The 24,042-nt window shown below is 28.8% G+C and overlaps 1 protein-coding gene and 1 long non-coding RNA gene across 3 annotated transcripts in view; one reads left to right on the top strand and one right to left on the bottom strand.

Moving 5' to 3' along the window:
- The window catches only part of LOC111631219 (geranylgeranyl pyrophosphate synthase-like), a 46,618-nt gene that overhangs the window by 3,129 nt on the left and 19,447 nt on the right, over window positions 1–24,042 (bottom strand). Inside the window, exons 7-9 of the mRNA XM_023375421.1 lie at window positions 22,885–22,963; window positions 19,851–19,953; window positions 3,461–3,575 (exon numbers count right to left, since the gene is read on the bottom strand). Coding sequence (XP_023231189.1) covers window positions 3,461–3,575; window positions 19,851–19,953; window positions 22,885–22,963 — 297 coding nt within the window. The remainder of the gene's footprint in view (window positions 1–3,460; window positions 3,576–19,850; window positions 19,954–22,884; window positions 22,964–24,042) is intronic.
- LOC111631220 overlaps window positions 1–24,042 on the top strand; it is a 36,707-nt gene that overhangs the window by 10,678 nt on the left and 1,987 nt on the right. Inside the window, exons 2-4 of one of the 2 annotated variants that reach the window (XR_002757662.1) lie at window positions 9,782–10,021; window positions 17,327–17,595; window positions 22,456–22,540. This is a non-coding gene — a long non-coding RNA (uncharacterized LOC111631220). The remainder of the gene's footprint in view (window positions 1–9,781; window positions 10,022–17,326; window positions 17,596–22,455; window positions 22,541–24,042) is intronic. The other variant, XR_002757661.1, reaches the window with a different exon arrangement.

The following is a 24,042-nucleotide window of genomic DNA, read 5'->3' as shown; positions in this document are numbered from 1 at the left end:
TGGTCCGGCATAGTACACAGCCACCGGTGTGTACCGTGTATAACCCACTAAACCCAACACATAATAATAATAATAATAATAATAATAAGCATCTAAGACATTTTATACAGCTACTTCCTCACTTAACTACCAGCTCCAGCAAGGAGAAATTCCCTTTCTTGATCTCAGTCTAGTACTGTAATCAGTCGGTATTAACTACATGAAGTTCACAACCTCCACGATTACATATTTCGTTTACAAATGGGTACTTTATTGTGCATCCCATTAGAAGGATTTGATGAGTAAAATATTAATCTGAATGTCTTTTTTTTTTTTTTTTTATGAACAAACTTTAATTTTTTGTTATGTCATTTTTATAATTTTTGCTGATTGTATTTTTAAATTACAAATTAAATTTGTATTAATTTGTTAGAGAGACAAATTAAAACAAAGTTATTGAGTTGGAATTTCCTTTACACCCTTTCTTTATCTACAATAAATAAAAATTATGAAGTTTCTCATTTAATGACTAATTTGCTTAATGGCTTAGTCGTAAGAACTGAAATCAGTCATTAAGTGAGGAGTAGCTGTATAATTTTTTGGCAATTTTCATTTGCATTAATTTGAAAAGTTTTGTTAAAATAACAGAATTAATAAATATATAAAATTTAATAAAAAGAACCAACTTTTTTATTTTTCAGTCATTAAAATATATTTTACTATATAATATATAAATTTATTATATTTCATTTAAAGCCTAATATAGCTTTAAACAATATTTTTAAATGTTTTTGAAGTAATCTAAGTAATAAAATAAAAATGTTTTTAGAAAACAGAACCAATGGCCCCCAACAAGTATCTTGCAGACCTCTGGGGTCCATGAACCACAGTTTTAAAATTACTGATGTAACAAAATCCCAAAAAAAAAAGTTTAAACAAACTTTGTACGAGGGTTGTCCCAAAATTAATGCACAGTTGGCTCTAACTCAAAAAATATTTATTGAAGAAGATACAAGTGATTACAGGCCTTCAAAATAATCCCCTCCCTTATCAACGCACGCTTGCCAGCGGCATGGAAGTGCTTGGATTCTATTCAGCATCCCCTTCTTATTGAGTATCCAAATCTGTTGGGTCACTTCTCTTCGGAGCTCTTTCAGCATCAGAAAACACCCCCCCCCGAAGGGGTTCCTTCAGCTTGGGGTAGTCAAGTTGAAATCAGATGGGCTCAGATCAAAACTATAAGCCAGGTGGCGGAGCTGTTCCCAGCCATAGTTTTTGAGAAGTTTGATGATTGGTGCACTGAAGCCACCACCTTTCATTTGCCTAGCAGCTGTGTTAAAATACAATGCATGCTCATTTTTGAGATTCCTGTCCCCGCCTGAATTTCTCTTACCGTGATTCTCTGGTCTTCATTGAGCAACGTTGCAATGATTGAAGCATTTGTGTTGTCAGCTGTTACAGTAAATGGCCACCCTGCGCACAGATTGTCTTCGATGCTTATTCGACCTTCTCGAAACTTCGTGTGCCACCTCTGTACTGTGCTACGATTCACAGTAAACCTTCCATGCACTTCTTTTAACACAGCATGAATTTCTGGCACTTTTTTATCACACACTGTATTAAATAAAAGTGTTTCCATATTTATTTCAAATATATTTTCACATGTATAACCTGTGTTTAAAAGACAACACAAAGAGAGTATGGGTTATGCAATGGGCAATTATACACTGATTTTAAAGTGCAATTATGAATATGCATCTATGGAGCAACATACAGGGTATATAGTGGAGATGCAAAGATTTTAGTTTTGTTCCAGCAATTTTCTGTGCACCATTGCATGAAAATACAACAAATAAAAAATTATGTTATATTCATTAATATTTCAGAAAAGATGGAGAACAATGTTTAATATGTTGAAAATTTTGAGGAGTAAATGTGTAATTTTCTGTCAAATTTTGCATTAACAAAAAATATGAACATTATTAATTGAATGATGGTATAACTGTGGAAAAAACGTCACTGATATTCCAGTACAAATATTCCTTGATTTTCAGACATTCAATTTTCAGCCAAATTGCCCTTTTGTTTGTAACATTTTGATATCTCTATATTGATTTCTAGACACCAAATTTGCACCCTAAGTACATTTTCCATCAACAAATAAAAATTTCAAGCTCTGAGATGATCAAGTGATGCTTTTTGCTAATTTTGGTTTGGTAACATCAGAACTATTTTTGTAAAAATGAATTTTTATTGTTTCTTTTGTTTTAATCTATAGTTTTAATGTTTTAAGCATTGTAGCATATCCACTATAAAAAAACTAAAAAATTTCCTATCTAAATATGAGATTTTATCATTTTTTTTCTAGCTCTCTGGAAATAGAATTTCCTTTGTAATATGAAACTCTATCATTCAGCTTTCATATAATTTTTAAGAATGTACTAATGTCTGAAAATTGAAAACTATTGGTGTAGAGATACTTATAACAAATATCACACTAATGCTGAATGAGAATCACATCTTGTGATGATGATGCTTCAGCAGGCAAAATATCTCAAGAAAAAAAAAACAGATTTTATAACAAATAAATAAATAAATGTCATTTTTATAATTTTTGGTATCACTTTATAATCACATTTTTCATCTTATCTTTTAATAGAAAAATTTATTAATTGTTGGGTTCAAAATTGCTCAAAGCTAAAGATATATTTGTATTGAAATGCAATCATTTGGATTTAATACAATAAGAATGTACAGGGTCTTCCAAAAAGAATGCTACCATTTTAAATTACTACAATTATAATAATTATTACCTTAGAAATATGCTAAATATACCAGTTAAGAGAGTAAATGTCTAAGTTTTATCTCCCACTTCATTCAAACAACCTGTGGTTTACTACTTGTAGGAAGTGCTGTAAACAAAAATGGCAACACCAAAACAGAGAAGGCATGTTATGTTCTGCAGTTCAAAAAGTCGGAATCACTCATCATCATGCAACATGAGTAATTTGCAGGAGCTGTAGAATTGTGACTACTGACAACAGATGTGCTTCAGTGTGCATAGGAAGAATTTGAGTATCAGTTGAACATGCACCATGTGATGCAAGATGCACACACATTGAGAAATTTTAATGGGCAAATGTGAAACTTGGACAGTTTTCCAATATTTTAATGCACATTACAATATTATCTGATAACAATTAACATAACAACAATAATTTAAAATGATAGAATTTTTTTGGAAGACCCTGTATTTCCATATGAAGCATGCTATTTATGCAATTAAAATTGTAAAAACTATGTAAAAAGTTATTAGAAAAAGTTTAAAAATTAAATTTAATTAATTAAGATTTAGAATAAACTTTAATAAAACTAATAGAAATTTGTTAATTTATTTTTATTCATTTATTAATTTAACTTTTGAGTTTACTTTAATATGATTTAATAATATATTAATGATAAACATGAATATAATACTTACTGTTGATCTAATTCTAATAAAAATTTTCTCGTATATTCAAATGAACCTAATGATTCTAAAAGATCAACTGCATACTTTTTTATCTCTATACTCGTAGTTCTCTGTCGTACAATATCTATTTTTTTTATTAAGAATTTTTTATATATAAAAATAATATCTATGAAATTTTCTATATGTAAAAGAATATTATATTAATTAATATTAAAAATATTAAAAAAATCATTTGCTTCTTCATGATACTACCACCTTAATGAAGGCCTGTGGCAGGATAAGGAGGCTTGTGTGCTCCTGAGATCCCAAGAACTATGCTGGTAGTAGCATTTATATATGCCAAGGGTGGCAAACCTTTTTCAGCCCAGATGCCATATAGTATGCATACTTAGCTTTAAAAATGTTTATGCATGCCAAAGTTTCAGACTTCAAATAATGATATTTAAATAAATTAAATGAATATGCTTTAATTAGAATAAATGCAAAAAAAAGCTGATTGAAAAAAGGATGATCAGGCAATAAACCAAAAGGATAGTTGAAAAAGATAAATAATAAATCAAAATCATATGATATGTTATGTGCCAGATGATTTCTCCTTATATGCCACAGGTTTGCCACCCTCGAAATAGGCTATTGGGAGTCAGACAGTTGCACAACCTCCAACCTGAATCTCCACATTGGAGGTTGTGCAAAAGACTGGTAATCCCTTCAAGTGAAAATATCATTCAACTTGAAAGCACCAATGGAAGAATATGGTGAATGGCCAATCAAAAAATGACAAAAGATTTGGAATAAAGGAAATCTTGATATAGCTACATGGAACATATGAGGAAGATTAGTGTCTAAAGATAGGTCTTGACAAGGCAACATTTGGCATTGATATGTATGTGCTAGAGCAGTGTTTTTGAACCAATGGTCCATAGACTGGTGCCAGTCCATGAAAAAATTTCACTGGCCACAGAAAAATATTTGACCATACTGACACTGGTGCAGTTTATTATGGATGACATTTAAATAGTAATCTAGAGTTATTGTACTTACTTTGTTAAGTACAGTAGATACTCTAGATAAGCATATATAAGCATAATTCATAGCAGCATATAATTACTGGACCACATAAAATTATCCATAATTTTACTAGTCCATGATGAGAAAAAGTAGAGACAAAATAAGATATCAATATATTAGTTTAGTATTATATGAATATATTTTGTGTGAACAGAGTGGCAGCATTGATGATGGGTTTTCAACAGCAGTACTCTTTGCCCTTTCAATATTTAAAAATCTGTAAAAAATACAATTATTGAAGAATGAAAATTATAAAATAGAATCAGTGCATAAACAATACTATTAGTTAGGAGAATGCCTGAATATTGTGGGCCTAGATGCACTATATTTCTAAATGTGTCACTGCAAACCTAAGCAAAATTCAAGCAATTTAAATGCGACTTCTGTAATATATTAAAGGGTATACCAAACTGGATCAGATACAGAATGAAGAAATAAGAAAAGATTTAAATACATTCTCCATTAAATAATAGAACACAGGCAGAAATGGAGATGTAAACACAACTGCAGATGGAAGACTGCCAAAAGGACTGCTCAATTATAAAATAAGAGGAAGAAGGGATTTAGGAAGAGATGGAATGACCTATGAAACCAGAAGAGGTAAAATTGCATAATCTTTGAATGTCAGAGGAGGAAGAGGTGGAGAAATCATTTGAAATATAATATTCATAAACATTTTTGAAAATCATTTACTAAAAGAAATATTTTTTGACATAGAAGATAAATGAATTAACAAATATTTAAAAATTACTTTTAATGATTAGTAAATGTAAAATATTAACATTGTTTTAATATAAGACCAACTTGATATAAGGATCTCTGCTATTAGTTTACATCAGTAAAAATAATAATGTTAGAAAATAATTTATTCATCTGAAAAGTTAATGTTAAAATATGCATATATATTTGCTTTTGTTGTTAATTAACAATTTTTAATATTTTAAAAAATCATTTTATTAATAGTAAGGACCCAAAATTAAAATCTTTTTAATTTTAATTCTATTCTCAATAAACAAAATTTTATTTTAATTTTATATCATTCCAAGCCTTCTGTTCCTAGAAAATTTGGATTTTATACTAATAAAACTTTTATATTAGCAAAATAGCATGCCAAATAACAATATCTAATATTTCTTAGAAACAAAACATAAGTCATTATAGTATCAGATCAATTAACTGGCAAGCTTAGGACTGGAGTGTGGCCTGAATTTCTGGAAATGGGCTAAATATATATTTAAAATATAAAATAAACAATAGAAAGTTAAGAACAAAATTATATTTAACAAATAAAAATTAATACACTTCTAAAGAAGGATCAATTTGATCATTATTAATTCTCTTAAAATATTGAATACTGTGTATAGTAAAATATTTAGGATAAAAAGTAAAGAACATAATGGAATCAGCACTGTGCAAACTACAACTGTACTACAGCCTGTCAAATTAAAAGCTAGCCAGTTTTTGGTAATTTCAGATTTCTGGAAGAGGAGGAGGACAATCACCTAAGATGGTGCACTAAAGCAATCTGGTGGTGGTAGTGGTGGTAAAAGTTATAGAGAAGGAGGCTTTATTGGGCTGCAATTTGAAAAATTGTAACCTATAAATTCCCGCTGTTGTCCATCCATCTGTCTTTCCTTAATCTTGTTCTGAGTACTTTGTACTGCATCTTTTATTGTCATGCATTTTTGATAACATAACTGCCTGAGAAAAAAGCACAAAAAACCAATAATCCTGTATGAAAGGAACAATTTATTACTAAAACAAATACAGGTTGACATTCAAAAATCTGGTTCCTTCAGAGAATTTCCAGCATGGATTTTGGAATGCATTTTCAAATTTACCGTATTGGCATGTTGCTGTTTTCTGAAGACGCTTAACTAAAATTCTGTAGAACTGTTTTATTTAGTTGATAAACATTAAAATTTCATTTGTTTTTCATTTAGTGTTTAATTTTCTTTCTTTAAAGGATTATACAAATAGTCATTTTCTATTAAATATATACACATATATAACCATAAAAAATCTAGCATTCCTCAGGTCCAGAGGTAGCCAGATATTTAAATGTCAACCTGCATTTTCAATTGTCTTTAATAACAATCTTTCAGCTTTTAATATTACAGATAGAATAAAATCTGTAATACAGTGGGTGATCGGTTAACGAACATAATCCGTTCCAAGACTTTGTTCACTATCTGAATTGTTCGTTAACCGATTATCGATTTACCATAGGTTTTAATGGGAATTTAATTAATTCGTTCTGGAACCCCCAAAAATAAAAAATATATACTTTCTTACTACGTTTATTTATATGCAATAATAAAAATACATACATACACAGTCTTGCATTTTTATTAGTCATGTTTTTTTCCGTTTGAAAGGGTTAAAGAATCTGTCTAATGTCGATTGCTTTTCTCTCTTCTTCAGGATTTTTCGTAAGTAATTGCAATTATAGAAATCCCCAAGCCTCAACCTGGTTTGGATGTCATTCTAAGACTGTTGTTCTGACATCCTCCCGCTTCTTCAAAGGATCTTTAATAACAGATATCGGCATTAATCCTCTTTTTTCAGAAGAAAACATATCTCACCGAGTTTCTTGGCGTTCTTCTGTCGTCAGATCCATTTCAGGTTCCATCATGAACTTTTCAATATTCTTTATTTCTCAGATGTGATTTTTGTTACTCCTTTAGCTGCTTGAGTCTTCTTGATTATACAGTATCTTAAATAAAATTGAACTGCGGCCTACTGTAAACCTGTTCACGCCATACTACCCAGCAACATTAGGCATCTTCTGCCCACTCTCTACCTTTGCTATTATACTCTCACCTTTCGTAAAGAAAAACAGACGCAAAACTTAACGAGTGCCTACCTGACAATTTCACGAATACATAAAAGAATTGTTTTGTCAGAAAAATAAAAGGCTGGAATTACAAGGGAGAGTTTCAAAGTTCGGAGGAATATTATCCGATCGGTATATACCGGCTTAAGAGTCGATGTCGACGTCTCCCACACTCGGAAAAGTTTTGAATTGTTGCCCGAAGACAAGGGAAGACTAATCGGTATTCATTATTTTACATCGCTTCTTGTGTTTGTTCTATGGGGTGTTCGTTATCCGATCATGTGTTCGTTGTCCGAACATAAAAATCTTTTGCGAAAGTGTTCGTTATCCGATCTGTTCGTTAACCGATCACCCACTGTATTAGAAACCTGAAGATGGTCATTAAAGATGATTAAAAATGTTTGTTTTGGTAATAAATTGTTACTTTCATACTGGATTACTGTTTTTGTGCTTGTTTATGCTAATCCCATCCAGTTTTTACTGTTACTTTTAACTGCCTGATAGTATCCATGATTTACAATAAGCAAATTCTGTATATACAGGGTGTCTGTAAAGAAAATTCCACTAGTAATTTATAGCACATTACATGGCAGATATATTGCCCACCAGTGGTGAAGTGGATGAAACCACAGAACACCAATAGTTGGTTGTGGGTTTGCTCCTTGCCAATGCAATGGCCATGTGGGGTTTTCCAGATTTTCTTTACATTTGTAACACCTAAATAGGGGCATTTCCCATAGAAAGTCGTCCTGGAAGGCATCCCCTCAGCAGATCACCCACATGGTGTGTTGCCATATACCAGTGTTTTTCAACCTGTGGGTCGCAAAGCCATACACGGGGGTCACGGGTAAAAGAAAAAGACAAGTGTTTGTAGGTTCTACACTACAATAAAAAAACTACAATTTCAGTGAGAAGGCTGTGCCTGTTTATTTTACAGTACAATTAGTTTTTTGATTGATATTTAAATCTCAACAGAAAGAAAATTAAATACGTACCGGTAATTTTTAAAATCACTGACATAGTTTTAATATGGCCGTGGGGGTCGGCAGAATTTTTTAACTTGTAAAGGGGTCGCATATTCGAAAGGAGTAACGTATTGAAAAATACTGCCATATACAATCAATCTAACCTGACAAATATATCAGGATGTATCAGGTGTAAGGCAAAATAACATGCTAGATGGTTTTCTTATTCTAGTTTGGTCTCCCAATGTAGTTACTCTAGTTGGTTGCAAATGCTGCAATGACAATACCTTCATGAAATGACTTCCACAATCCTGATTTAATCCCGTGAGATTTTTTCTTATGGGGTTACATAAAGGACAAAGTCTCTATTGAAGAAACCACAACTGTGATAATATCTGACATGTTATCCAAAGTGTGGCAGGAGTTTGAATGTTTGTTGCATCATAGAGGTACTCATGTCAAAACAATGTAATCTAAACACTGAAACAAAACCTGGACACCATGTGCATCATATGAATCATAAAACATTAGTTAATGTACCATGGTATTTGGTTAATAAATTTCTAAAAGTGGGGTTTTCTTTATATATGTTCTATATATACTGTTTATTTACATTTTAAACAATTAATATAATCATAATTGAAAGACAATAATAAATAAATAAATAATTTAAGGCATAATCAATTAATAAATTGATTATGCCTTAAATTATTTATTTATTTATTATTTATTAGAATTTATTTAACTTATCATTTGATGTCTATATATGCGTAAGAATTTTTTATGTTAATTGTTGTTATTAATTAATTAAATCATACTAGAATTTGCATTTACAGTTGAACCTGTCTGTCAAATCTCATAGGGAATGAGAAAAAAAATTGATATATACAGGTTTTGAGATATAGAGGTTCTTATGCAGTAAACAGCAATAAGTTTGATTGGAGGTATAGTATTTTATTAATACAACAGCAAATACAGTACATATCTGTATTAGGTGCAAATAAAACATTTTTGACATACCTTAATAGAAATAGTTTGTCAATAGTTTCTGATGTCCAACTTTCTTCAACCAATAAATGCAAGCAAACTCATAGCCAATCAAAGAAAAGCAGCATTAATTGCAATTATGTACTGTATTTCAAGAGGTGTTTCTCAATTACAATTTATGCTATCAAAATGTAGTTGCTGAACTTTGAATTTGTTATTGACAATTCAGTCCATAATTTGAGATATAGATGTTTTGGGAGAAAATTATTTGAGATAAGCATGGAAAATATGTTGAATTTAGGCTGAAAATGCAGGAGAAAAAATTAATTTTGAGATAAAGAGGTTTCAAGATAAACTTGTTTGAGACAGTGAACCTGTCTCAAACAAGTTTAATTATATTAAGTGCAAAATTATACATTTCTTAGAATGATATTAATTTAGCAAAAAATTTATAACAGATAATATGTATTACAGGTTGAAAACAGCAGTATGCACCTGCATTCTTGTTACTCAGTGGCCAGAACCAGTGAATGGCTTAAATGTGCAGGTGCACAACTCTATATCAACTGAACATCCATACTAAGAATAACATTGATACAGTGAAGAACCTAAAGCCATCAAATTATATAGTAGTAGTTTATTTGACATATAATTCAATACAATATCAAAGGGGGGAGCCATCAAATTATGTAAGCAGCAGTAAATCAGACCAAGGTAAAAACACAATAATATTCCTTTTTCAAAATTTTAATTAAATTAATATTAATTTTGCATTTTGAGATATAATTAGCATTATTCAAAATCTCAAAATGCAAAATTTAACTTGTTAAAATCTTAACACCAGCAGCATGAAATTCCAAATGACAAAATTCTGTTGTGATGAAATTTTAAAATGATAAGACAATGTTTTAATATTACAAAATTCAAACAAGAAAAATTTATAATAATTAAAAACACTATTTTAGCAAAATTAATTTGTTTATTTTTCCAAATTATTTTGGCAATATTCAGATAGATTTTTCTTAGTGAAGATTTTGACATGTCAAGAAATTATTTTGTCAGGAAATTTCTATTTTGGGACATAACTTTTCTAAGTTCATTACATTGTTGGATTTTCATCATATCTGGATTTTGACATTACAATATTTTCAGTAAGTCAAGATTTTGAATTATAATTAGTCATTGGGTAATTCAAAAACCTGGAGTGTAGAAATTTGTTTTAAATATCTGTATTTATGATATTGCTTTAAATAATATTAAAACTTTAATTTTGTTCTAAAGATGTAATTGTAACAGTCTATTTTATAATAGACTGTTACAATTATGTCTTATACAATTATTATAAAACAAAGAAAAATTTATATAAATTATTTCTAAATAATTTTTTTTACTTAATATATTTACATTTAGATGATATTATTATTTTTTAAAACAGATAATTTAAATTATTCAAAATTTCTTTCTAAAGTCACCAGGTGAATGAAAAAAATTATAAAAAATAAAATAGTAAATAAATAATATGTTCCAAACACTGAAAAAATTAATAAATACTCAGAACTTATCCACAAAATAAAGTGTCTGCGAAGAATGGATAAGATACTTATTGTGACTTTGGTCTTTTCTTGCACAGGTTCATACCTCATACACTACATGAAAGTCTAGAAACATTAGGGTTTCACAATAGCACATATATCACATTATAAAGCAGCCATTAAAAAACATTTGTCACATAGGATGCTTCTAACAAGGAGAACATTACTACATGCAAGTCATGTAATACTTAATACTTACATTTATTTGGTAGCTCGATAGGTAAATAGCATGTGTTTACATGCTATTTACCTATCGAGCTACCAAATAAATGTAAGTATTTACCTATTTACCTATATAACAGAATATTTCTCTATGGTCAATATTTCTATTTTTTTCATAAGAAAGTAAAACATGGACTATTTGATGAACAGAGTGATGGTGTAAAGTTGATTAGCAGTGATGTCATCGCATTACGATGAAATGTGCTGGTATCCTTGAGCCATGCGATTACTGGCAAGCACTACATTTTTTTCTTTCTGTCACTAAAGCGCTTTCTCTTATTCATTTCAATTAATTAATATATTTTTTAGTAACTAACAGTAACAGATACATATATAATAAAACTCTACCAACTTGAATTTTGTAGTTGAATCTGTTTCAAGTTGGATACAAAAGTGTGTTTTGTGAATCATTAATAATAGCAGATTTAGAGCCTGATTCTTTAAGGGAATCGTTTGGTTGGAATTCAGTACTGTTTACTTATGCAAATTAACTTTTTTCTTTAAAAGCCAAGAATTGTAATATTTGATTTCAGTTTTTTCCTACCAACCTGTGATTAAAGGTAGTAAAAATAAAGTAATTGTCTTCCATGAAAAAATAAACAGAACATATTCTATGTATAAAACAAAAAAATTATTCTAAACACAAAAAACACATTATTATAAAAAATTTCATGCTTTATAAAGTGTGCTCATTACGCACAATGTATTTGCATTTATCATGTATGGTTTGAATGTCATTTTGATTTTTGTTACTCAAATCCATTCAAATACACATAAGCGTTTTTATGTGTGTATATTCTAATTGATAAAGAAAAATAATTGTATTGTCATCATTGTTTAAAATACAGAAATGTTTAATGTACTTTAAAACAGTATAGTTTAAATTTTTTAAGTAACAACATGTAACACACAAGTTATTTTAATTGTAATCTATTTATCTACACATACTTTTTTACTCATATTTATTTCTTTTCCTATGTAGACTATTTCTTTTATTTCCATTTTTGAATTAATGAGAGCTATTTTTAATAGTGAATCAACTATGAGTTTTACATATACAGTAGTTTCTATTTATGAAAAACATTGATTAAAGGATTGTTTACAACAATTATATTATATAGGTTTGCAAGAAATGATTTATTGATACTAATATTAAGAGTATTTTTCCTGCACTGTTTTTATACCATATTCTTAATTTTTTCCTTGCTTTTTTTGTACTGTGAGTGACATAATCTTAATAGGAAAGTAGCACTCGCTAGCAATCACATGACCCAAGGATACTAGCACATGTGTAAAAGGAGCCTTGTCATCTACTCCCTACTTAGGAATGACAAGAATCCACCTGATTGAACAGCTCTTCCAGGAGTTTATTCCATACTTCTTATAAGACAACAGGATAGGATATTCCTATGAATGTATTGGGGTCACTTGTAGAGCTTTACAGATTAGGTCAAAAGACTATCAAGATTCAATCCAAAAGCACTTAACTACTACTACTCTGGTGGCCTTTGCTTCAGACCAGGACATCAATGTGTTTTTTGGCAGAGCTCAGCTGATACATTCTACATCAACACCCCCATAACTTAAATATTTGGAAATGCTTGAAATATATAAAGTGCTTAATAAAGGGACTGCAATCAACAGTAAAGATGCAGCACCTTTGTTGCAAGCCTGTAGGATAGTTTTTGAATGTGATAAACTTTATTTAGCATATACATTTATTTTATTTTTTATAAATTTTATTTTATTTTCATTTAGTTATTTATATTGTGTATTTATTTTAGCACAATTTTGCTATTTTTATTTTAACACCATCTTATTATTTTTATTACTTTATTATGCTAAACTGTTAATGGACTTTTTTGTTTTACCTTTGCCCATGCCACATTTCATATGTTTTAAATTGTTTGATCTTTTAAACTATTCCATTTTTGTTCTAACCTGAGGATGACGTTGAAACAAGGTAAAAAATTGTTTGATTAATATATTGGTGTTACTTACTGGAAGAAGATGTTTTTGACTTAATATACAGTGAACATTCAGTTATTACAGTATTTTATTAATGGATGTAAATCATTTCGTCCAAGAATTCTGTAAACCTGCTAGTGGCACATTCCACACTGCCTAGCAATTCATGTACTTGCATGGAGATGAATGTAAAAGAATGCTAACACAACTACATCATCTATATCTGTATTGTGAGGATGATCTAAACCAGATTTTCTATCTAACATGCCAGTTTCCTTAATCAATTAATTTCATAAAGCCCTCTGCTGAGAGTCACTGCTCCAAGAATAGGAAATGAAATCACTTTTTTTTAATGTATTGTATTATGTGACAATGCTGAAGGGCTCTATGCTTCGGCACCACAGGACCGAAGGGTCACATTGCGTCAGCGAAGACTGCAATGACAAATTTATCAGGATTAACACTACTGTGTCTTCTGAGTAGATACAGAGACCGTTATATTTGCATTTATGCATGAGCAGTCACATCTGTGGGCAGTTGGACTCAGGATGGAGACCGCTTGAGGAAATGCATCCAACACAATTCTAACAATAACAACATTCATTTATTAAACTAGTTCTACAAAATGGTATTTCCCCTAAAGCTTCTTCGTGAGAACTGAGTTGGAGAGAGAGCTTACATAACATCACGAGTCATTATAAATACCTGAAGCACTATGTACAGATTTCCAGATGGCTGTGGAGTCGTTGGGGAGCCTTGGGAATATCTCTGTTGCCTTGGATGGCAGTTAAAGTCTATTGAAAGTTGAGATCCGTTAGTTCTTCATAGGTGGTCTTGGAGAAACACTGATATTCGAGAGGAGCGTGCGGCGACAAGCGATGATGATAAATCCTTTCGACAGGCACACACGAAATATTCTCGACCCATCTCCCTATTCCTTGAGGTCTCCTCTTTATTTCCAAGTCACGTTGTCGTTTTCCACCAATAGTGAATTTTGTTGTAGTTCCCAGTGACACATTCTGAGTTCCCTGGGAAAGGAAATGACTTCGGGAAGAGATTTGCACTCATCCTCCGGTAATAAAATGGAAAAGGTTTTTTTTTCTCTGAGATTTAAATAAATTTCCTTTTCAAAATGACAAATGAATTTTCTTTCGAAAAATTCCCAAATAAAATTGTGGGTTTTCCCCTTTCCAAGTCCGATCTCTCACAATTATATATAAGCTTTAAACATGAGGAATAATAACAATAATAATAATAATAATGCTAATGATATAGAAAAATTAAATTATTTTGTTACACATAAAAGAAAAACTAAAATTGCAAAGGTTCGAACCTACATCATGTAACTCTAGTGCAGGGGTGTATCCAGCCCACGGGCAGCATGCGGCCCAAGGCAAGTTCCAATGCAGCCCAAAAAACCGACAAATGTTTTAATTTTTTTATTATTTATTTATTTCAACGGCATAAACTCAAAAAAAAGGTTCACAAAGCCGTAAACCTATATTCATATTTTATTTTTGAGTGGAAAGAAAATATTTTCAAATACTTGGAGATGTGTGAATGCGGAAGGATTACTAAATAAAGCTGGAGTTGTGACTCAAAGGATTATAGACCCAGATTTGGGAAAAGGAGGGAAAGATGAGAAAGGACAAAAGATGTAGTAGTGAGAAACGTTAAACAGATCTTCTGTTAAGAAAATACAAACCCGTAATTTTTCAACCTTTTTCACTTCTTTATCTTTTGTCCTTTGCCTCTTTTTCCCTGCACTTGGGTCTATAATCCTTTGATTCACAACTCCAGCTTTATTTAGTATTTCTTCCAATGTTGCAAGATTTGGCTACATTGGGCCAAATGTGGCTACTTTTTTTTTTGCTTAACATAAAAAATATAATTTGGCACTTTGGCTACTTTTTCAGAGACATATTATTTATAATTATAATATATAATTGAATAAAAATGCACTTTAAAATGGTGTTTTGTCGCTTTTTATTAATTAGAGACCCAAATAAAACAAATATTTGTGTTTTTCAAATAAATTTTCTTTAGTCTCTTTTATAATAAATGAATTTATCTATTTCTAAGTAAAAATTGAAAGTGTCTGTAGAAGTAATTTTTTAAAATATCCTGTTTTCTTGATAAAATTTTAATACTTATTATTATAATCTAGACATGTTAGTTTTTAAATATACTTGTATATTGGGCCACAAGTGTATATTATATATACTTGTGGCCCAAAACTCCTTGACTTCTTCCAATGCAGCCAAGAGAAACAAAAAGGTTGGACACCCCTGCTCTAGTGCCTACTATCTTATGCACTCATCTATCATCATTATAAGGAAAAGTGAAACTTCCAAAGACATAGGCTAAACACACAATTTTCAAGGGTCCATTTTTTGGAAATGTTTGAAATGTGGGTACTATTTCAAACACTTTGGTGTGCACTCTGCCTTAAAGTCATAAGGACAAGGAGCTGTTTGTGTTTAGGGCTACATGCTCACCAAGTTTCATTCAAATCTGAGACCCAAATGTCTGGCTCTCTCCTTGTCAGCTTTGATCTTCCATGCTTCCTCCTCCCTATCACTTCCAACCTCCCAATCCTCTTTCCAACATAATCCTCACTTCTCTCCACATGTCCAAACCATCTTAATCAGCTTTACCACAAATCCATCTCAGTATTCTCATCTCTGCTATCGCCAACTTCTTTTCCTGGGCTCTTGTAATTGCCCACATCCCAACACTGTACGGTACAGTATATCATTGCAGGTCTTACCACAGTTTTGTATAAAGTTCCTTTCATTTTACAGCTTATTTTCTTATCACATAGCACCCAACTTATCTTTCTCCAGTTCAGCCATCCATTCTGAATTCTATGCTGGATTTCTGCATGCACTGTTAATCTGATTGTTATTAATTTAGGGTATACATGTGATGTTATTAACAAAACATTTCTGAATAATCTTTTCCTCATTCTAAGTATACTTTCAAGCAGTTTTAGAGTGGTGCATGCTGCAATAGAATTACATTAAGACCACTTATGTTTTAATAGTCTTTCCCATTATTTGTTTAAACATCAACTTTACGTAAATCATCATCATTGTCAATTCTGTTTGCATTGATATTGTATTAACTATGTCTTCTGATTCAGGAATCTTAAGATTTCAAAATTTTCTTGTCTAGAATTTTAAGAAAAACAGATTGAGACTAGAGATTTTTATAAAAATTATAAATTTAATTTTTATAAAAATCTGAAACAGAAAAATATCACTTTTTATCATAATTTTTAATTTCAGTAAAATTATTATTACATCATAGACAATTATTAAAATTTTACCATTAATGAAACTATTCAATGATTGAAATAACATTACATTAATTATTATTTTACCATAAATTTGTTTTTTTTTACATATAATACAATATCATCCTTATACATATGATTAATGTGAGTATAAACTAACAAGAACATTTCTACATGCAAATCATGTAATACTTAATGCTAACATTTATTTAATACTTAAACACATACTATTTACCTACCTACAATGATATTTCTCTATGGTCAATATTTCTATTCTTTCATAAGAAAATAAAACACAGACTATTTGATCAATGGAGTAAAAGTATAAAGCTGATTAGCAGTGATATCATTGCATTAAGACAAAATGAATTTAACTTCCAAATAAATGTTAGTACATGTAAAGTATTACATGACTTGCATGTAGCTATGTTCTTGTAAGTGCAACTAAACAGTCACAAATAATAAATGTATTTGTTATATTTGCCTCCCCTAAGTCAGTTCATTCTTTCAGTTATCCCTCTTACCAGATAGTTTGTTAGTTAAATGCAGACATGAATTCAGGTATGGGTACCAGGGGACATGTCACTATCATTTTTCAGCAAATATATATTAAATGATTAGATTTAATAAACTCATAAATGCTTTTATATAACCTAACTCTAGACATTTTTTCAAATTAGTTTTAACAAAATTAGTAATTATATAGTAGATATATGAAAAGTTTTAGAAAGAAGTAAAATAACAATTTAATTATTTATATTATGACTCCCGTGCTATCATTTTTTCTGGTTATATATAAACATTTTGTTTACATTTGATGTACAGTACAGCATATTCCCCTCAAATATACTCAATTTTAATTAGCTGTAAAAAGATAATAGCTTAAGATATATAAAAGACACAAGTACCATCTGATGGAAAGGTCTTAAAATTTTGCAGTACTGTATTTCCAGTTCCTACTGTAAGATGGGCTAGAGGTTGAATTGTCAGCATTACTGGAAACATATGGCGATCACAGAATATTAAGGAGATGGTGGAAAAGCTCTCATAAGCTTTGTGAGAGTTACAAATTCCAACAACAACACTGCATTGAATTGTACACCATTGATATCACAGCTAGTATGAAAGAAGACATGTACTGGTACATGACAGGAGATTGCCTATCATCTTGATGTTGTCACTGTGACTGCTGGAATGCACATTTGAAGGTAACACCCTATATGTTAATTTTAATGTATTTTCTTGTTATACGTAATCAATAATAAATATGCATTTCTTTTCTGCAATTTTTTTTATTTACTTTATGCTTAAATTTTTACTTTGTATGCATCAATTTAAAAAAAAATTGTTATAATAAAACTTTTTTTATTTTAATTTAAACACTGCATAAATATATTAGAATAGTAGTAAAATCTATTGAAATATAATTAAAACATTTTAATCATGCTATTAAGATGTATATTTTATTTTTCTAAAAGAATGCTGTACAGTATTTGTAGAAAATAATGCTTTGTCACTTTCATTAAAATTATAAATATTTTAATAACTAGAAAATATTTTTTCTTTACTCTAAACTTCTTTGAATTTACAAGGAATAAGATTTTTGTTCTAAAGCTTCTGTTCTTTATAAGTGTTAAGAAGTTTGAATCATTATTAGGCAAAAATATTTGCTATTTTACTAAAATACAAGTCTTCCAAAATAAATGCTATTACCATTATAATGGTAATTATGTTAATTATTATCCAAGAAGTATGCATCATACACCAATTAATTTAATAGAGTAACTGTCGGAGTTCTATCTCTCATTGCATTCAAACATCTTGTTATCTACTACCTCTAGGAAGCACCATTAATGAAAACAGTGACTCCACAATCGAGAAAGCATTTTGTGTTCTACAGTTTGCAAAGTCAGAATCACTCATCTTTGTGCAAGATGAATAATATGCAGGAGTTTTAGAATTGTGGTTGCTGTGGGAGTGACAACATATATGATATAGCAAATGTAGGAAGAATTTGAGTATTGGTTGGATGTGTGACATTTGGCATGAGATGCATGCATTGAGAAATTGTAGTGGACAAATATGAAACTTGAAACAGGTTTCCAATGTTTTAATATACAGTACATTACAATGATCTCATATGATAATTAACATAATTACAATAATTTAAAATAATAGCACTCTTTTCGGAAGACCCTTTATTTCTAACAGTTTTAGATAGATGCTAAATTAAAACTAATTTGTCTAAATGTTGAATGTATATTAGAAAATATACATTTTCTAATATATTGATATAATGAGCTTATTTTTATTCTAAAAAAATAAAAACAATATAAAATAATTCAAAAATATGTTTTTTTATAATTAAAAAGATTCATTACTCTCCAATGGGATAAGCAATTTATTATTATTACAAATTACAAAAATACAATTAAATTATATTTTTTGTAACTGTAATTTCAATATATATAAGCTTAATTCAGAGAATATTTGAAATAAATAACAACAAATTAAAAAGGATACTGATCATTTGTGGATTTTCTGGATGATGGTTAATAGCATGAATTATAGGAAATGAAAATTTTCCTTCAGTTAAATCTTCACAATAACTTTTATTTTCTTTATACTAATATATAAAACATATTATTAGTAATTATTATAATTAAATGTAATATATATAGTTTAATATAGAACATATTTGAATAGTTAANATTTAATAGAGTAACTGTCGGAGTTCTATCTCTCATTGCATTCAAACATCTTGTTATCTACTACCTCTAGGAAGCACCATTAATGAAAACAGTGACTCCACAATCGAGAAAGCATTTTGTGTTCTACAGTTTGCAAAGTCAGAATCACTCATCTTTGTGCAAGATGAATAATATGCAGGAGTTTTAGAATTGTGGTTGCTGTGGGAGTGACAACATATATGATATAGCAAATGTAGGAAGAATTTGAGTATTGGTTGGATGTGTGACATTTGGCATGAGATGCATGCATTGAGAAATTGTAGTGGACAAATATGAAACTTGAAACAGGTTTCCAATGTTTTAATATACAGTACATTACAATGATCTCATATGATAATTAACATAATTACAATAATTTAAAATAATAGCACTCTTTTCGGAAGACCCTTTATTTCTAACAGTTTTAGATAGATGCTAAATTAAAACTAATTTGTCTAAATGTTGAATGTATATTAGAAAATATACATTTTCTAATATATTGATATAATGAGCTTATTTTTATTCTAAAAAAATAAAAACAATATAAAATAATTCAAAAATATGTTTTTTTATAATTAAAAAGATTCATTACTCTCCAATGGGATAAGCAATTTATTATTATTACAAATTACAAAAATACAATTAAATTATATTTTTTGTAACTGTAATTTCAATATATATAAGCTTAATTCAGAGAATATTTGAAATAAATAACAACAAATTAAAAAGGATACTGATCATTTGTGGATTTTCTGGATGATGGTTAATAGCATGAATTATAGGAAATGAAAATTTTCCTTCAGTTAAATCTTCACAATAACTTTTATTTTCTTTATACTAATATATAAAACATATTATTAGTAATTATTATAATTAAATGTAATATATATAGTTTAATATAGAACATATTTGAATAGTTAAAATAATGAAATTTTATAACAAAATAATAACATGTTGATATTAACCCATTCTTAAACATAGTTAACATAGTAGTAATTATTTATAATAAAATGTCTAAGAGAAGGTAAGTAACCATTTGTTATCATTATATTCAATCAAAAGTTACTGATTTATTTATGCAACTTTATTCAATTCTTCTAACACTGTATTTTTTTAAATTAAATTTTCAAAATCTTGAAATGGATATATTGACAATACTATACAAGAATTTTTACATATCTTATATACTCTATCATATATACCATTGTATATGACAAAAATTTTTGTATAGCATTACTTTTAGTCCCAAATGAGTTAATTCTAGAGCTCAAGCAATGTAAATACAGTAGACTCTTTATAATAACCTTTAGGAAACCGATTGAAAATGGATGTTATATCAAATTTTTTAAAATATTTTTTTGATTTTGGCCAGAAGATGCTGTTTACATCATACAATTCATGTCTATAAAAGAAAAATATATCAAAACTTAAAAAAATATCCGTTAAAATTATATTTAAAAGTAAAGAAAAATATTACTAAATAAATTTATATTTTAATAATTAAATGACATTTGAGTTGTCAAAACGAAAAATCAAATAGTCAAACAATGGCTATTAGATTCTACAAATGTGCATGTGCTTTATTATTTAATATTAAAATCATCATTGTGTCTTGGAAGAAACTGTAACATATTTTCATATTTATTTATTATAATTTTTTCCATTTAATTCATTATCAACATTATATTTATTTATACAATATATTTTGTTTTTATTAAAACAATTTTGATCATATAAATAATTCTGGGTCAGTTCAAATCCTTTTTTAATATTCCAACTAAAGACAGATGGTTAACAACTTTAAAAACTATTCTTCTGCAAGAGTAGAGCTGTATTTCTATATTATTTGGAAATCAGATGCTATATACAACACATTATATTCAGAACTCTTTAAACAAAATATTAGAGATAGCCTATCTAGTGCTTGTATGCCTCAGTTAGGATCAAGGAGTAATCCTGTAGAATTCTATTTACATAAATTTAAGATTTCGTAGTAAAAAAGTAAGACTTCTAAGTATTAAATGTGAAACAAGAAAATCACAAATGAAAAAAAGAGTATTTCAGAAGAAGTTTGATGGAATGACTGTTTTTTGTTTTGGAACATTGGAATCAACTGACTTAAGAGTTGTTCATCAGATTCAAAGTTGTGATGTAGTATCAAAACAGGATTTAAAAAATGGACAATTAGTTTGGATAAAAAGAGTCATGTCAACACAGAGTGGTAGACTAACACCAAGTGGTATTGAATTGCAATTTTGGTGCTGTAAGTTGAGCATTCTAATCAGCCAAAGTGTTATTCAAAATAGAACCATATTGGTCATCTTTTATGTGAGCATCAAAATTACTGTATTTTCTTGTTGTATGTGTAAAGTGTGATAAATCTGTGTGGAACTAAATAAACATTTATCTTCTGTTTTGGTCACTGATGTGATTAAAACATAAGTTGTTTTTATATTCATTTATGAAAACACTGCCTCCATGTCTGATTGCTACATGTATTCAAGCAAGAAGAGGTCCCACAAGATACTAAAGGTTCCTTTAAGTCAGATTGTTGCTCCCCAGAAAATTCTCTCTTTGCTATATTATTGTAATCACTTGTTATTATCCTTATATTCATGATTAGTGCAACTGCAATGCCTCCTCCTTGGTACTATAGAAAAGTTTTTTGTCATTTACTATACATCATCTTATTTCACAGCTATTGTGTCTAAGAGATCTAACTTACAATGTTTACATTTAGATTTACATGAATAATCTTTTCAGAAATCTCCTTTGTGCACCAGTTTTATTTCCAAGAATAATTTTTTTAAGAAAAATCATTACCTCACCTTGATACATTTAAAAATTTTTTTAACATTGAATATTCCATTCAGAAGAAAAATATCATTAGCAGATCAGCAAAAATTATTGAAGTAACTTTGATACAAATTTGAAAGTTCTGTGAAGAAAATACTGTATATTTTCCCAGCATTATTTATATGTCATTTGTCCATCTAATTAAAGACCTGACTTAAATAGAAAAAATATTCATAGCATATGGTATAAATTAAATTCATAACTTCTAATATGTCTAATATGCTAATAATCTAACTTGTTATACATACTATCTTGTTTCTTTTCAGATAAAATTAGGAATTTCTAAATGAAATTCCTAATTTTATCTGAAAAGAATCAAACTGATACAATTAACTTCATCAATAATTTTTTTTCATATTGAAATTATAGATAATCAGTCAAATTCTTGCAGGTAGTGAGTTATAATTTAAATTTTCACTTATTTTTAACCATAGAACAGTTAAGCACAACTTTATATCATATTAATAAATAATTTATTCCCAGGTTAAGTTGAGTGCTACTAAAAGCCAAGATAGGTGGATCCTGCTAATTCAATGAACAGAACACCTGACATGTGATATATGATATGGTAATTATCCAGACTGACTAGTTTTTTCCCTGACCAAACAAAAAGATTCATGTTTTTTTAGACTCCTCCAAACTTGGAACCTTATTACAGCAAACAAGAAACCACCTTTCTTACTTTTTCCAGCAATGGACAATTATTATTGTTATAATAAATGTCTATTGCTGGAAAAAGTAAAGAAGGTGGCTTTTTGTTTGCTATAATATATACATATATAAATAATTTACATATTTCTTTCTTTTCTTGCTATTTGGTTATTTCTTGGTTATTATTAGGCCCTATGTCTTGAAAAGTTTAAAGAAAAAAAAAATTAATAAAAAATAGTATTTTTTTATATTTATACTTACTTCCTTTGATCTTAAATTTGCATAATCATCTCTAATTTGGAAATAAAGTCCCATAATGCCTATTAATTTGCTAAAGTCACTGCAAAATTTAAATTTATATTTTTAATTTTTGAACGTAATTTATAAAAGTGATGTTAAGCTTTAGAATATTTTACCAAAAGCAAAATAAAAATAATTTATATTTTCAACTTCATAATTATTCTTTATGATTAAAATATAATAAGCAATTAATGTATAATAATTGTTTATTGAGTTTGCAATTTTCATAATAACAATAAAAGTAATTAAATGATAATTAAACAAATTTATTACCATAAATAAATTCTAAAATGTTTTATTGAAATGAGTTTAAGAAACACAAAAAACAAAAATTCAAACATTTTCAGATTAATAGTCATCTTCAGGAAAAAAGGTGTTTAAAAAGGATAATTAATATACCATCATTGTTACCAAAGTAATTTAACAAGTATGTTATATTTATGATGTGTCCAAGACAGCTGCTTGAAAGCATAAAATAATACTGTAATCATATATAAATACAGTCATGTCTGTAATGTACTTGGATCTAAAAAACTACTGTTCAGATATTCACCATTTACATATTTTTACAAAGCATATAATTTAGGGTCTCTACCATAATCATTACTTTTTATTAATTCATTTTCAAAAAATGATAACATTCTTGCTCTCCACTAGAGCACTGTCAACTTCAATTACTTTGTGTCTTTTCTCAGTAATATATGATACTCTTAGAAACTTTACAATTTACTTTTAATGACAACCTTTTTATTAATTAATTCATAGCCATAACAAAAACATTTAACTTGTTAAAATTAAATATAAAAATTCATAAAGTTTTCAAAATGATTTTGCAGTACTGCAGTATTCTACATTGAAAATGATTCATTTTGGAAGAATGTGTGTTATTGAATGTAAAATGTTTCACTTTTTTTTAATCAAGCAACAAAAATTAATGAATGTTTTAAAATTAAATATTAATTCTGTTATAACAACAATGACTGAGAAGCAATTGTTAGTTATTGACACTAAACAAAAAATAAAGCAAATGGATAAAAAACACTGAACACTGAGTTTACAGGTTCATGCTTGATCAATGGACTAGCAGCATGTACTTTTTCACATTTTCTTCACATGTCT

This window comes from Centruroides sculpturatus, unplaced genomic scaffold, assembly GCF_000671375.1.
Source record: "Centruroides sculpturatus isolate CEXI.00-Female unplaced genomic scaffold, Cexi_2.0 scaffold50, whole genome shotgun sequence".
Taxonomy (NCBI): domain Eukaryota; kingdom Metazoa; phylum Arthropoda; class Arachnida; order Scorpiones; family Buthidae; genus Centruroides; species Centruroides sculpturatus.
The sequence above is the reverse complement of the archived record's forward strand: the minus strand, read 5'-3'. Positions and strand labels throughout refer to the sequence as shown.